Source organism: Schistocerca serialis, chromosome 8 (genome assembly GCF_023864345.2).
Source record: "Schistocerca serialis cubense isolate TAMUIC-IGC-003099 chromosome 8, iqSchSeri2.2, whole genome shotgun sequence".
NCBI lineage: Eukaryota > Metazoa > Arthropoda > Insecta > Orthoptera > Acrididae > Schistocerca > Schistocerca serialis.
The window spans coordinates 360,797,930-360,814,746 of NC_064645.1; the positions used below are offsets into that span (position 1 = coordinate 360,797,930).

General features: G+C 39.0%; 1 protein-coding gene across 19 annotated transcripts in view; it reads left to right on the forward strand.

The window, feature by feature from the left end:
• Positions 1–16,817, forward strand: part of LOC126416640 (CUGBP Elav-like family member 2) — a 764,867-nt gene that overhangs the window by 730,089 nt on the left and 17,961 nt on the right. For 5 of the 19 annotated variants that reach the window (XM_050084409.1, XM_050084410.1, XM_050084415.1 and 2 more), the window contains 4 exons: positions 608–637; positions 1,779–1,805; positions 2,194–2,220; positions 5,464–5,661. In XM_050084409.1, coding sequence (XP_049940366.1) covers positions 608–637; positions 1,779–1,805; positions 2,194–2,220; positions 5,464–5,661 — 282 coding nt within the window. Of the gene's footprint in view, positions 1–607; positions 644–1,778; positions 1,806–2,193; positions 2,221–5,463; positions 5,662–16,817 lie in introns of all 19 variants that reach the window. The other 14 variants (XM_050084411.1, XM_050084417.1, XM_050084413.1 and 11 more) reach the window with 8 other exon arrangements.

The window sequence follows — 16,817 nt, forward strand, 5'->3', positions numbered from 1 at the left end:
GAACTTCCAAGGCTTGAGTTTGCGTACCATTTGAAGATTGTGGGTACATTTTCAATTTCGGAGTTATGGATGTTCATAAGTTTATACAAATTCTAATGTGTGTTGTTTGTACATTGTAAACTACTGGGCCGTAAATTACAATTGTTTTCTGCAGCTTACATTAAACAACCATATACGCATGTTTGTAGTTGCTTTTGGAATGTATTGCAGGCTGTAAACAGTAAGAAGTAATTAAAATACCATTTGTTATCATCAGACATGTGGTTCTGTGTGCTAATAACCATATCTCGCATGTGTGTAAAAAAAATATTATTAACTGATGAAATTGTGGCTTTTGTACTTCCTAAATAATGCAATAAGACAGTGAAGGAAAAAGTAACGCAAGTTACCTGTGTTGTTCAATAATTTTTGTATTGTGTTTCCAAGGATGTGTGATTGCTATAAAAATTATCTTACTACCGTTGGGCTGTTCGTAAGTTCTATTAAATTCTCACTCTTCTGTAATTAATGGTGGTTGGGTGGAAGTGTTGATTTCCTTCCTTTTAAACACTGAAGATTGTGTTCTAATAGTTTTAATGCCTTGATTGTGTGTTTGTTTGTGTTACAGCTCTCTCGAGCCTAACCAACTCGACTGCAGGTATGTGTATGTGTCTCTTTTTTTTAACAAACTAATTATATTTTGTAGGTAGAGCTAATTTCTTGGGGTCAAACTGCCGTACACATTTGCTGTAGTGCGATTAAGTTTGTGATTATCAGTCGGCGACAGCAGATTGCATCAGTGCTTGTCATTCATTTTTCTTGGAACTCTGGGTGGATAATGATAAATGATTTCATGGTAGTGGGGCCATTTTAAAAAAGAAGTGCACTAAAATAGCCATCATAATTTTATTGACGGTGGTAATTTTATGTTGGTCTATAAAATGATTTGACGTCTTTTAGTAACATTTTTCTATAAAATGCCACAGATATTGTCTGCCTGTGTAATTAAACAAGGTACAAATTCCTTCATTTGTTTCCTGTTACTATCACTGTTAACTTGATATGATGATTCTTGCTCCATTATTGGGTTCCTGGATGGATTCCTGTGACACTCACAATTAGCTTAGGAATGAAAATCAGTGTAAAATAGTAACATAAAAAGATGTATTGAGTAATGAATATATCTTGGTTCATCTCATCTTACATCATATGGTTTACATAAATAACTGCAAATGTCGTACACATGTGCAGCTGTATTTACATGCTTAGGGAGCTTACATTTCTTCGGCACTTCGTTACTGTGTGGAGTGTAATGTCAATGTTTTTGGCACTGTAAATTATTGTGTATGGATGAAAATGGAGAAATATGCCTGCTGACAACTTCATTTTTAGAATGAGTTTCTTTTATTTCCACCAGTGATCTCAAAACTTTAGATTCTTAAACTACTAGTTTTGGTCAGCAGTGACCGTCTTCAGATATGCAGCAAAATGTGGGAAATGAAATACAGCTAGTGCACAGATCAAAAGTTTTGTGATCAATACGGAAAATAAAAGAAATTCGTCCTATAGTTCCTGTATCGCTTTTTTAATTTGCGACCGTGTCGCAACTTGTGGAACTTCCTTTTTTTACGTCAGCATGGTAGCTTTACAAGCAGTATTCATGTTCATCTAAATCTGTATCTGTTCACTTAAACTGGATATTTTTATAAATAATTTTCCTCCAGACAGTTTATGTGCTTCATTGTTTAATTATTTTCTGCTTTCTCTTTCTGTTTCTAACCATACACTGGGAAATTCAGCACTCCTAAGGAAAGCAAGTAGTGCAGGTGAGATTATGCAGATTATACTTAGTAGTCAAATAAACTGGTGGTATCTGCAGTAAAAGGAAAACAGTACTTCAGTGAAATACGAAAAAACTAATCCTTCTAACTAAATAACAGATTTGTTTGGACCTGTCTCAGTGAACGTTGCAACATACAAGTGTGTGTGTGTGTGTGTGTGTGTGTGTGTGTGTGTGTGTGTGTGTTTGTGTGTTTGTTTGTTCCCTCCTTCCTCTCTCTCTCTCTCTCCCCCCCACAGTTTCAAATCCTGATATGAAACACGTAGTATCCTCTTTTTTGTTCATAGAACATTTAGAAAATTATAAATGGTGATTTGCAACTACTTATCAGTCTCTAATACTCGTTCTTTCATTTCTTCTCTGATGGGATCCAGGTCTCCTAGGAAAAACAAGCAGTACAGGTGAGCACTTCTACCCCGCGTAACTTCAATCTGAGCAACACCATTTTTTGTATCTAACTGTGTATGCTTTTGATTGAGTTTAACACATGGACCAAGTGGCAAACTTTGCTGCCAAATTCTGTAATTGGTTCCAGTTACTTCTCTTAGTTCCATAGTCAACCAGTAATTAGTGTAAATGGAAACCAATGGAAATTTTATTAGTGTTGTTTTCCTCCAAAATATGTCTGCTTTATTTGTGCATGAAAGATTTTATGATCCTGCTGCTGGTATTGCCCTATCCCAAATAAATATGAGAAAAGAGCTCTGCATGGCATGGCAGTAAGAGAGTGGATAATGATTTCCTGCACCACATATTCTCTCTCTCTCTCTCTCTCTCTCTCTCTCTCTCTCTCTCTCTCTCTCTCTCCCTCTCTCCCCCCCCTCTCTCCCCCCTATCTATCTCCTGCCAGCCCCCCCCCCTTCCCCCAGCCCTCTCCACCTCCTGCCCTCCTGCAATCTCCGTTCCTCCCCAATTTGCATGCTACACGAAGTGATATGAAGTGTGATACCCTCAAAATACCGTGTTCACAGAGATTTTATTGGATTTGGCCTATAGAAACTCCTGTTGAAAGCTGGACCAATAGTGAAAGCTTTAAATTTACTAAGCTATTATTTTATTGCATCCAAAGGTAACATAAGTGGTACACTTAAGTAGTAGTAGAGAAGGAACAAATTTTTTCTTTGGATCATACAAAGCATATGTGATTAATTTTTAATTAAGTCACAATAACCGTTTGTAAAAGTAGATTAAGAGATGAATATTATTCGTAACACTTCGTTGAAGTTGTTTGAATATGTACAGACTTCGTATATCTTAATGGTTGGAATGACAGTCCCTGAGTCATATTGTGTCTTTGGATTATTCAGTAGTTCTTGGGCACATGCAGAGTCCTTACATTCAGGTGTCCATGTGCTACCAAAGAGGAAAACTCACTTTGTTTAAAATTAGGAGAGCAGATCATCACAATACAGGAATATTGGTGGCTAAAAAACATTTTTTCTGTGAAACATGTTGAAATAATGGATCACCTTCAATATTTCAGCGTTTATATGTGTGGGACAACCAAATTATGGGAAAAACTCAGGAATTTTTTCGTCCGAGAGAAAACTGCGAAAAACCCAGCAGTTTTTTTTAGAATTCTGGGCATTTTTCATTCTTCTAGACAATAGTTAAATTTATGTAATTTTAACTAGAAAGAAATGATAAACAGCACAATGTGTCAAAGGCTTTAGGACGAAGTCTATAGAATGCTTCATAACAGCAAACTGCTGCCGACGAGTGTGATGTCACAACTGTTTATGTTAAGTTTGTTTGAGTAATTGCCAGCAGGCTCACATGCATGTGCAATTGAATTGCGTATGGGCAGTACCTTTTCCCTCTTCTGGCAACTTGAAATGTGGCTGTTAGCTGTATCAACAGTAGTAACAAGCAGCCAGATGCTACCTGGAAAAATTTGACTAGCGTGCCTAAGCTGCCTGATTCTTGCATGCGCAGAGCAGTCTGAGTTGTAGTGGGGAGGGGATTAGTCTCCACGTGAGCTGTGTTCATGTTTAAGTGATTTTGCTGTTGCCTCCTCATTTATAGTTCTCACATCAGATGAAAACAAAACGGATTTCTGTGACTGGGAGTCGTCAAGTGAATTAAAATAATTCATATAATTATGGAAGGCCAAAATTTTATTAGTTTCTGTTTTCTGATTATATTTTATTTCCACATTTTTGGCAGTCAAGCTTTAATCACCTTGCACAACAATGAAGTTATTTTCATCGGTTTGCTAAATAAATGTGGCTTTTATTGATATTTCCTGCAGCGGCACCAATTTATTAGAAATGAAGTGTTTCATTCCACACTATTGGCTAGTTTCAACTGTTCACTGAATTTCAAGTGCACTCCTTCATCTTCTGGTATGTATGGCATTATGCCATAATAAAGAACAAAACATGAAATAATGCCGTACTGGTTACTCCAAGAAAATTTGCGTTCTGAAAACGGCAGTGGAAAACTTAATACCAGGTTCAGCATACTTCTTTGTTTATCTGGACTTACAAATATGCACTTCAATCCATAACTGCCCATGCAGAGTAATGCCTGTTTTCTGGTGCTCTCTTGCAATTGCTGAAACAGACCTATTTCTAACAGGTTACAGGAAAATATTGGGAACACAAGATGAATTCTGTTACTTGTGAGAATGTGGTATGAATGTGTTAAATCACAGAAGGTGACAATCATTTAAAACTTAACGTATTGAGGACCAGCCACTTCAAAAGCACATTTCAGTCTTGATTTAAATGCTCCGGAAACTAATGTGCTGTATTTGGTGGAATTCAAATCTATACTTTCGTAATACGAATGTGAAAACATACAGCGTGAACATTGCTGCACATCAAAGGTCTTTCCAAAAGTTTTTTATAAATTTTTTTCATTCTCTGAAGTGCCAGGAACTTCTATGCTAATGTACAAAAACTTTACCATTCAAAGGATTGATATTTTTACAGCTCCGAGGGAAAGTATACTGTCACTTAACATGGAAAAAGCATATTTTTCACCTTGGAAGCAGCGTATTTTCACATGGGGAAAAAGTGCTTTTTTAACCAGGAAATCCGGGAACTTCTTTATATTATCTGTGTGTACACCCTGTATTTCTCACTTTCACCTGTTACTTCTTGGAAAATAGTTACACAGGGGTTTTGAAAGAGACACCTTTCAAATCTATTGTGTTTAGTTTCTCTTTATTACCCTACAATACCATACCATGCAGATAGAGACTTTTTCTTGCAATGCAGTGCACTTAGTCCATAGAAGACCAGTAGTTCAGCTTGCTGGTAAAAGGCTCACTTTAGACTTCAGTCTCCCTTAGGCAAACACAGTTCCAAGTAGGTTAATTGGAATGTCTTTGTGCAGCAGTAGTCACTCCTTGGTCAGGAACATAAAGAGAATTTGTTTTAATTTTGATCTTAAAACACTCACTGAGTTACGTCAAACAGGTGTTGTTTAACTTACTCTGCTAGCTTAATAATTACAATACTAGGCCAATATTTATGCAGAACGTAGTTGCCTATATCTGTAATAATAGAGGCCAGTGTGCAGTACTGTACAACTTATCATGGATTGCAGTACTACAACTTATCATTAAGCTTTAGAATGAACAGTATTGTTTGTGATGTTTGAGAATTCTCTTGGCAACTGAAATGTGTTTCTTGCAGGGTCGCTAACAGGACAAACGTCAGGTGGTAGCCCACTGAGCCCTGTTACGAGCATGGGGCTAGGCAGCTTGACAGGGTCACCACTGAACTCAATGGCCTCCATCAATGGCCTGGGTTCTGCAGCTGCGGCGCACAATGGTACGGGGCTGGGACTGGATGCCTTGACATCTGCCTACTCAGGCATCCAGCAGTACACTGGTATTGGCAAACTCCAAATTCATTGCTCTATTACTTAAATATAATGTTGTAATGTATCCACCGACAAGTTGGTACAGAATGTTTAATATTTACTGTAATCTTCACCTTGGAAAGTTGTTGAAGGAAGAGAGACAATGAAATACATTTTTCGAATGTGGATTTTTTTCTGTCGGCATCCAAACAACAAAAATGCTGCCAATATTTATGGTCCTTTCTTAAAGTAATTGAAACAACTTTTGGTCCTTTCTGAAGCAGTATGGGTAATACGTGTAAAGTTTTTTTCAAATCTAGATAGTTCTTCTTCTTAGTCTTCAGTTGTCACCATTACCAAAAGTTTCGCTGTAGTTAGTTGCTGTAAGAGATTATCTTTTCACATTATCATTTTCTGCTGAAAGAGCTGATAGCTAAAGATGACAGACCTTTTTCATTCATGGTACACAATTTAAAGATCATTTGTAAAGGAAGGAGCTTGAAGATCAGTATGGCAGAATTTTTGTGAATATGTTGCTGTAGGAGAGCTCTCAACAGATTTGGACATTGGAGAAATATAGATGTGGAAAAATATACAAGCATGCTGGGTCTGCTTTGATAGCAAATGGGAAATGCGAAACTGCCATGTCAGAGATTTGCTCAGCCCAGAGAGCCGTATCATTCCGTTATTGTTATCCAAAGGAAGAACAGGGAAAGCTATTATTGAACCATTTGCAATATACACACTGTGCAAAAGTTGACACATTACAACTAAGACCAAGAATATGCTAATAGTTGTGGAAGTGGACAATCGGTGACATGCAGCAAGTATTCTGGTAACTGCTTGTAAGTAACAAAGATGTCGGGATAAGATTTTCATGTGCAGGACACAATGGTTGACAGAATTTGGAATTGGCAACTGCTCAGATAGGGCTGTGATAGGAGAATAGAAGCTGGTCCAAGAGTATACTGAAGCACTTCCCAAAAAGTTCAAAAGGAAGTGGTCTGCCAAGAAAACATAACTGCTAGGAGTGAGATAAACTATGGAAGAGAGTGACTTAACAGGGTAGTGATTGGTGAAATGAAGATTTTGGTGTTAGATATGCTGGCTGGTGTTAGATATGCTGGCTCTTGCCTCGTTTGAGGTAATTTAAGTCCAAAGAACATCAGGAATGAAGCTGATATTGTTGTAGTATGAGAAATACTGTCTAAAATGCAATTATGTTTGGGTCGTTCATGATCTTAGAAATAATACAATTCAATCTGTCCATAGCGTTTATTGTCAAACTTCATTTCCTTTGTTCCCTACATTATGCAAATTCATAGTGTAAAATTGTTCAAATTTTTGTGGTCATCATCATCAGTATGCATTATGCTTCAGGCCTGCTTCTAAACATCCATGTTGTTCCTGTAGATGTCCTGTTGTTGCCTTCCCACATCCTATTAGTACATCTACTTTTTCATTTTGTAAACCTTGGAATCCATATCTGCCTACACATCGTGCCCACTTTCATTTAGTTTACATTATGATCAAAATTGACAAACGAGTCAGTTTTCGGATCAGTTTGTTAATATTACTTTCTCTCCAAGTAATTCCCAACATTTCTCTCTTTTCTGTTTGCTGAGCAACTAGCAATTTTTTCTGTTTGCTGAGCAACCATCAATTGTTTTGTGTTAGCTTCCACATTAAAAGTCCTTGTCCCACTACAGTAACTGAAAAGTGGTAATAACACTAATGGCAAAACTTCCTCTTCAAAAACTTAAGAAATTTTAGTAAACATATTTTGTTGATTGAAGCAATCCAGGCCATTCCTTTTCTTGTGTGTGTAATGGATGTCTCCAACTGATCTTGATAAAAAATCTCATTTTGTAACTGTTTCATTCCATTAATGTCATTGAAGCCAATTTTCAGGCTTGCTTTGAAACTTGATCTGTTAAGTTCTTTCCATCTTTGTTAAAGTCTGTGCTTTATGAGCAAGCAGTACTGTGTTATCTACAAATTGAAGGCGGGTCAGGTATGTTCCATTAACTCACATTTCTCTTTAATTTTCACAATTTAACACATCAACTGCCTTGATGAAATTTGGACCATGGACATTGAAATCACAATATTACGTCTGAAGCCAAATCGATTTTTTTTTCATCAGCTGTAGGGTTAAGTTACTTCTTAAAATGTCAATTTATGACTGATCTGGACTGATAACAGGTGTGAGCCATATATGGCTCACGTGGCCCAAGAACAACACTTTAACACAGTTATCTGTGGCCACATCAGCCCCATGTGGCTCACGTGATATAAAACTACAACAGTTATAAAAAATGATTTCTCAACAAATGATCCAAACATTTAGTTTATTTGATTATATTAGCTACACATAACATTATTAAAATTTTTTTTTTTGCTTGGTCTGACAATAATTTCCTGAATAAAGGTCTTAGAATATTCTATTTTTTCAACACAGCATTGTGAATGTCGCTAAAGCACTCGATGGACATAAAACTGTCACATTTATTGCATTTAGAGCACACCCTCTTCTCTTTCTTAGCAGCGTCCTTTCTTTCTTCTTTTCTTTTCAGGCACTTATAACACCACGAACCTCATCTTCGAATGCTCTGCTTTGTGGTCCATCTACCATCACAAGGTGATGGCTGTTGTCTTCGTGGAACAGTTGCAATGTTGCTTGTGGTTGTGGATCTTTGGCATTCAATAGCAGCAGAGTCAAGTGCTCCCTGAAAGGAATTATTTGTATGCGAGACTTGGAGCCTTTGTTTGTCAAGTTGTACAGCACTTGAGCATTTACAACTGATGTTCCGAAAAGGATTTCGGAAACAATCTTTCAGTACCTTTACCTGTACGCCGAAGTGTCGTTGAGTATGAGCTTGTCTGATCGGATGCATCAATAAATGACTTTGCCGCATTGTAGTCTGTGACTGCTTTGGATTTCAAAACTTAGGCGCCATTTTTACATTTTACAGGCACCATATCATTGTTACATTTGATAGAAATCATCAATGCATCCCATTTATCTTTCCATTTGATCAGAGTTTTTTGTGTTGCTCTGTGAACACACTGTTCGCCCCTTTTTTTCAGTTTTGTGGGTATTACAGTTTGTGGGTTATCTTTTCTGTTATTCCTAAGAGTGCCAACAAGGTGGGTAGAGGTATTCATTAGTTCTGTAGCCAATGGTACACTACTGTACCAATTGTCACAATACAGTGTCATCCCATTGTGCAACAAAGGGTCAAGTAACTCAATAACTACTTTTTGTGAAACACAAATACCTGTAGTTGCTTCCTTACCAGCATAGACTTTGAGGTTCCATGTATAGCCAGATGGAAGGCTAAGTTTGAAGACTTTACCCCATATCTATGCCTTTTGTTGGTACACATTGCTGAAATGACAAATGTCCTCTAAGTGGGATAATAGTCCCATCAATACAAATTTCCCCTTGGGGACAAATTGTGTCCTTGAATTTTTGTACTATCAGTTCTAAGAGGGGTTGGACTTTGTGGAGTCTATCCCTTTCAAGTCTAGTTACATTGTTAGAAGCATGACATAGTCTGAGGAGTATTTCAAACTAGTTACGTGACATAATGGAGCTAACCTTGGTAGAGTAAAGTATAGACTTGCTCCAATAGTAAGCTAAATTTAGCGTTTTACCAGGCCCATACACATTGCAATGCCACAAAAAACGTTCCATCTCTGCTATATTTGTTCTTTCCATTTTGTTAACCTGGAATTGTGACTTGAGTTGTTGAGAATTAATTTTTTGTTTTAGATATTGATTTATTTCAGCCACAAGAAACTCACACATCATTATGAATGAAATGAAAATGTGCTTCCTCTTGCAGACAATTGCTCAACATCATTTGATAAAGCAGCAGAAAAGCACGTAGGAAATATCTTTGTCTCCTCAGTAGCATCTGCGTGTATTAGATCTGTGACATTGGTAATATTCCCATCTGGTGTTACATCAGTGTCATTTTCAGAATTATAGCCGTCGTGTATAACACTCACGTACACAACATTTTGCAACAATGGAGGTTTTAAATAATTATGGTCTGTAGAGCTGGAATGGTCTTGTGGGCCTAATGTATCTTCTGGAGAGCTAGACCCGATAAGAAAAGTATCACCTGGGTTAAGTGTATGACAAATACTCAGTTCCTCAAAGTCACTCCCTTTGTCATCACTTTCAATAAACTTCGGTTGCTTTGTTGGGTCTCTAACACAACATCCATTATCAGGCTCGTAATCGGGGTGGCTGCCTTGTTACCAAAAATGTCACTTTCACAACTTGATAAGCTATCCTGCATAGCCTCATTCACTAGCTTTTCAATTTCTTCAAAGTTTGTCTTCTTTTGGCCTTAAACAAACTAGGAAGCTAATCAAATACACAAACGTAACCTCAACTAGCATACATGACCAATCAGCAAAACTAACAAAAGACTACTACAACTGAGTTGTTGTCAAGTATATTCCCAACGGTTGCAGTTAGGAATATCATGGCTACCAACTGCAAAAATATTGGATACTAAGAATATGAGAGTGTTAACTTTTAAACTTATAGTTGAAATGCGTTACCTGTGAGCCCTATGAGGTTCACAAGGCCTAGAAACACAACTCTGCATGTGAGCCAGATATGGCTCATGTGGCGTCACAACCTGTGTAACTGTGAGCCAACATTGGCTCACATAGCAGTCAATGCATTAAGGATTTGAAAACTATCTCTAAATTTTCTGAGAAAATTATTGGTCTGTGGAATCTTCTAACCTGACTAGTCACTAAAGTTCCAGATTTTTCAGCATAATGATGTTCAATGGGAGAAGTGGCATGGAGATATATTTTTCAGTTTAATGTAATAAGCTAAATCAGTGGCTTATTTCTCAAAGACTGTTTATACTGGTTTTGTTTAAGCTGAATTAAAAGGTTAATTTAAACTGTGAATCCCAGGCATATGGTAAGCCATGTTCTTTTATGATTTATCCATATATAAAGCCAACCTGCCCATATACATGATGAAAATCTAATGTTGAACAGTGGAAAATCCAGGATGGAATAATAACAGAATTATGAAAAGAAGTGTTGCTACTCATCGTACAGTGAAGGCGCTGAGTTGCAAATAGGTGCAACAAAAAGACTGTCACTGCACACACGGAAATGCAACTCACACACACATGACCACAGTCTCTGGCCACCGAAGCCAGAATGTGAGCCGCAGTGCGTGATGTGAGAAGCAAACCGGGTGATGGGTGTAAGGAGGAGGCTGGAGAGGGATAGTGAGGTGGGAGGGGGGGGGGGGGGGGTAAAATGCTACTCTTGGTGCAGCATATGGGGATGAGGTGAGTGGAGAGGAGGAAAGCTAGGTATCAGTACAGAGGTTAATTTGGGGGTGGGGGGAGGAGGGGGCGGCAGGAAAAGATAAGTAAAAAGACGGTGGATGCGTTGGTGGAATAGAGGGCTGTATAGGGCTAGAATGGAAACAGAGAAGAGCTTGGGTGGGTGAAGGACGATGACTAATGAAGGTAGAGGCCAGGAGGGTTATGGGACTGTAGGATATATTGTAGGAAGAGTTCCTACTCGTGCTATTCAGAAAAGCTAGTGTTCGAGGGAAGGATCCAGGTGGCACAGGTTGTGATGCAGCCGCTGAAATGAAGAAAGTCGTGTTGGGCAGCATGCTCAGCAACTGGGTGGTCCAACTGTTTCTTGGCCACAGTTTATTGGTGACCATTAATGTGGATGGACAGCTTGCTTGTTGTCATGCCCACACAGAATGCAGCACATTAGATCAGATTAGTTTTTCGTTCCATAGATCCGTGTTGAGGAGATCCTCGTGGATGTGGAACATGTCACTTCTTTTAAAAGCTGAAATAACAATACTAACAGTATGAATATATACAATACATCATTTGTTTCTATTAAAAAATTCGTCAATGGAGTAGGAGGAGTTGGCCACTAGTAAGTCTTTCAGGCTCCTTTTAAACTGATCTTTATTTGTAACTAAATTTTATATGTTTGCTGGCAAATTATTGAAGATGAGTGTTCCTGAGTAGTGGACCCCTTTTTGAACTAAAGTAAGTGCTTTTAAGTCCTTGTGCAGATCATTTTTGTTCCTGGTATTGTATGTATGAACTGAGCTGTTTGTTGGAAAAAGAGAGATATTATTTAGGGCAAATTTCATTAAGGAGTAAATATACTGAGAGGCAGTAGTTAGTATACCCAGTTCTTTGAAGAGGTTTCTACAGGACGTCCGTGAATTTACTCCACAAATAATACGTATTACACGCTTTTGGACTCTGAAAACTTTTGTTTGACTTGAAGAGTTACCCAAAAATATTATACCATATGACATTATGGAATGAAAGTAGGTAAAGTATGCAAGCTTTTTCATTTTTATGTCGCCTGTGTCTGCTAACACTCTAATTGGAAATAGAGATTTGTTAAGGCGTTTCTGCAGTTCTGTGGTGTGCTCCTCCCAACTGAATTTATTATCAAGTTGTAATCCCAGGAATTTAAGACTGTCAACCTCTTCTATCTGCTCTTCTTCATACTTCATGCATATGCTGGGTGGAAACCTCTTACAGGTTCTAAATTGCATATAGTGAGTCTTTTCGAAGTTTAATGTCAGTGAGTTGGATTTAAACCATTTATTAATATCCATGAAAATATCATTAGCAGATCTTTCTAGAACTACACTTGACATACTATTTATTGCAATACTTGTCATCTGCAAACAAAACGAACTCTGCTTCTGGCAGTGTAACTGATGAGAGATCATTAATGTACACAAGAAAAAGCAATGGCCCTAAGATGGATCCTTGTGGGACACCACATGAAATTTCTTCCCATTCTGATGATGACTGATGACTTAATTCAGTAGTCCCATGCACTGACACCTTTTGTTTCCTGTTAGCGAGGTATGACTTGAACCATTTTGCAGCACTGCCTGTGACACCATAGAATTCTAATTTATTTAAAAGGATGTTGTGGTTTACACAATCTAATGCCTTTGACAAATCACAGAAAATACCTGCTGCTTGTAACTTGTTATTTAATGAATTAAGTACATTTTCACTGTAGGTGTAAATAGCCTTTTTGATATCAGAACCCTTCAAAAATCCAAACTGTGTTCTTGATAATATGTTATTTGTGGTTAGATGGTTGAGAAGCTGCCTGTCCATTACTTTTTCTAAAATTTTTGAGAATTCTGGCAAAAGGGAAATTGGTCTGTAGTTTGATGGTATCTCTTTATCCCCTTTCTTGAATTGAGGCTTAACATCTGCATATTTTAGCCAGTCAGGAAATGTCCCAGTTATAATTGACTGGTTACACAGGTAACTTAGAATTGTACTAAACACACAAGAACATGCCTAAATTAACTTTGTTGATATTTCATCGTAACCACTAGAATGTTTTGTTTTTAAAGATTCTATTATGGAAGTTATTTCTTTTGGTGAAGTGAGTGACATATTCATGTACCTGAAACTATTTGTAAAGGCTAGTTTCAGATATTCAAGGGCATTATTTACTGATCCTGACAATCCCATTCTATCAGTAACGAATATAAAGTACTTGTTAAATAGATTTGCCACACTATGCCCATCGGTTACTAATGTGTCACCTACCCTTAGTGCTATTCGCTCCTGTTCCTTTCTGGTTCTACTAGTCTCATCTTTCACTATATCCCATATTGTTTTCATTTTGTTCTCTGACATTGCTATCTTCTTCTCGTAGTGCATTTGTTTAGATGTCTGAATTACTTTTTTTAATATTTTACAGTATTCCTTGTATTTAGCTAAATCATCAGCATTGGAGCTATCCCTGGTCGACAGATACATTTTCCTTTTTGTCTTACAGGAAATCTTTATTCCTTGTGTGATCCATGGTTTTATTATAGACTTCTGTTTACTTTGAGTATCTTTTGGAGGAAAACAGTTTTCAAACATGGTACTGACATTGTTCATGAATGTGTTATATTTTTCATTCATGTCATAAGCACTATAAACATCTTTCCAGTTCATATCTTTGAGCAGTTTTCTAAAACACTCAATTTTTGGTTGATTGACTACTCTGCTGTACTCAGATTTAGCAGTTTTGATAATCTGCTTAGAATTTACATCTAAAACAAGGAGCACATTGGTTGCAGCTTCACTTGTGGGTCACATGACTGGTTTCACAGGTAGCCTTGCCTGTGGTGGGACATAGATCCTTGTGACTGGACTGGAGTAGGTAATGGTGGGAGGATGTATGGGAAAGGTCTTACATCTAGGTCTATTACAGGGCATGAACCATAAGGCAAGGGGTTGGGAGCAGTGGTTGTGTGTAGGGATGGACAAGGATATTGTGTACGTTCGGTGAGTGGTGGAATACCACTGTGGGAGTGTTAGGAAGGATAGTGGATAGGACAGTCCTCATTTTAGGGCACAACAAGAGGTATTCAAAATCCTGGCAGATAATATGATTCAGTCGCTCCAGTCCTTGTGGTATTGATCAGAAGGGAAATGCTCCTCTATGGATGGTGGGACTTTGGGAGGTGGTGTGTGACTGGAGAGATAAGGCATGGGGACCTCCCATATTTCACTGCCCACTGAAACTACACAATATCCTTCTCCATCCTTACAAAACACTGCTCCCAACCCCTTATATCATGGCTCGTATCCCTGTGATCTAGATGGAAGACTTGTCCCGTACGTCCTCCCACCAGCACCTATGCCAGTCCGGTCACAAGCATCGCCTATCCCATCCAAGGCAGGGCTACCTGTTAAACCAGCCATGTGATCTACAAGCTAAGCTGCAACCACTGTGCTGCATGCTATGCATGCTATGTAGGAATGACAACCAACATGTTGTCTGTCGGCATGAATGGCCACCGATTGGGCCACCCTGTTGCTGAGTGCACTGCCAAACATGACATCCTTCATTTTGATGACTGCTTCACTGCCTGTGCCATCTGGATCCTTCCCACAAACACCAGCTTTTCTGTACTGTGAAGGTGGGAACTGTCCCTACAATGTTTCCGTAGGCATCCTGGCCTCAACCATCATCAGTCATTGTCCTTACCAAATGAGCCTTCCCGGTTTCCATTCCAGCACTACACAGCCCTCTATTTCACCAACGCAACCAGTCTTTTTACTTATCTACTTTCCCACTGCCTCCCCTCACCTCCATCTAATCTCCTGACTGCACCTAGCTGCCCTTCTCTCTCTCCATATCATCCCTGTATGCTACCACAAGCAGAACTTCACCATTCTCCACTCCTACATTGCTATTCCTCCCCTTCCTGTTCCAGCCTCCTCCTTACCCCCACTGGTCCCGGCGGAGGTTCGAGTCCTCCCTCGGGCATGGGTGTGTGTGTTTGTTCTTAGGATAATTTAGGTTAAGTAGTGTGTAAGCATAGGGACTGATGACCTTAGCAGTTAAGTCCCATAAGATTTCGCACACATTCCTTACCCCCACCATTCAGTTTTCTTCTTCCATCCTGCACTGCTGCTCGCAGTATGGCCTTTGCAGTACAGTAAGAGACTTCCTGTCTCTCTCTCTCTCTCTCTCTCTCTCTCTCTCTCTCTCTCTCTCTCTCTCTCTCTCTCTCTCTCTCTCTCTCTGTGTGTGTGTGTGTGTGTGTGTGTGTGTGTGTGTGTGTGTGTGTGTGTGTGTGTGTGGCAACAATTGTTTTTATAGTATTGTTATTAAAATCTAGAGTTCTACCCCATTTCTGATAAATTTAGCAAATATCTTGAATATTATGGAGAGGAGGGTAATAAGTTACAGTTTTCTTCTGTGTTCAGTCAGAGTCTGCCTCCTCTCTTGTGAAGGAATATAATTCTAGCATTGTCAGGTCTTTTTCCATTAGTCTGTCTGTGCAGATTTTCTGCAGACAATTTTGTTTGTTCTTTTTGTAAACTTTGCCATTGAAGTTAACCTTTTCTGCTGAACAAAAGTCTCCTCTAGGCACCCTCCCTCCCTTCCTTTCTTTGTACCTGAAATAGGTTTATGCAGCTTCTCTGGCATTACTTGCAAATTTACTTTGTTGTAATTAGATACCAACTATGTTCCTGATGTGTGTCTTAAATAGTACTGTGTAAAAATATAAAAGGAAACTTGAAATGGCAGGAGAAATTTCTTTGTTAGTTGCTGTGCTATTTTCATCGACATTAGTGAAAATTGGTGTCCACAGAACATTTAAGTTTCCATTCGGTTTTCTTCTTAGTCTTAACATTTCCAGTAATGACCATTATGAAAAGGATATATCACTACTCGCCATATAAAGGGGATGTTGAGTTGCAGACAGGTACAACAAAAAGATGACTATCCATTTAAGCTTTTGGCCAAAAGTCGTCGCCCTGAAGTAGGAAACACACAATCGCAATGTACTTGTGTGCATGCATACCACTATCTTCAGACTTTGAGCAATTTTATGTAATGGGAGAAACAGTCAACGGGCAGTGGGGATAAGGAAAGGCTGGGGCAATGAGGGGGAGGGGGGGAATAACAGGGAAAGGGGGGGGGGGAGGGTGTAGTGCTGCTTGTGGGAGTATTCAGGGATATTGTGGGGATGTGGTAGTGCTGCTAGGTGCAGTTAGGAAGTTAAGGGCAGAGGGGCAGCAACATAGTGAAGAGTAGAGGAAAGAGACCAGTTGGTGTGTTGGTGGAATAAAAGCCTCTGTAGGGCTGGATTGGGAGCAGGGAAATTGATAGGTGGATGGACAGGAACAAGCGAAGGTTGAGGCCAAGGTTGTTACAGGAACGTAGGATATATTGCAGCAGAAGTTCCATGTGCGCAGTTCAGGGCAGCTGGTGTTGGGAGGAATGATCCAGATGGTGCAGGGCATTAAGCAGTCATTTAAGTGAAGCACGTTGTGTTTGGCAGCATATTCAGCAACTGGATGGTCCAGCTGTCCCTTGGCCACAGTTTGCCTGTGGCCATTCATGGAGGCAGAAAGCTTGATGGTTGTCTTGCTCATGTAGAAAGCAGTGCAGTGGCTGCAGCATAGTTTGTAGATCACATGACTGCTTTCACAAGCAGCACTACCTTTGATGGTGATGCGAGTGACTAGAACAGAGTAGGTGGTGGTAGGAGGATGTCTGGGACAGGTCTTGCATTTGGTTCTATTGTAGAGGTTGGGAGTGGAGGTTGTGTACAAATGAACAAGGATATTGTGCAGAATTGGTGATTGGCAGTATATCACTG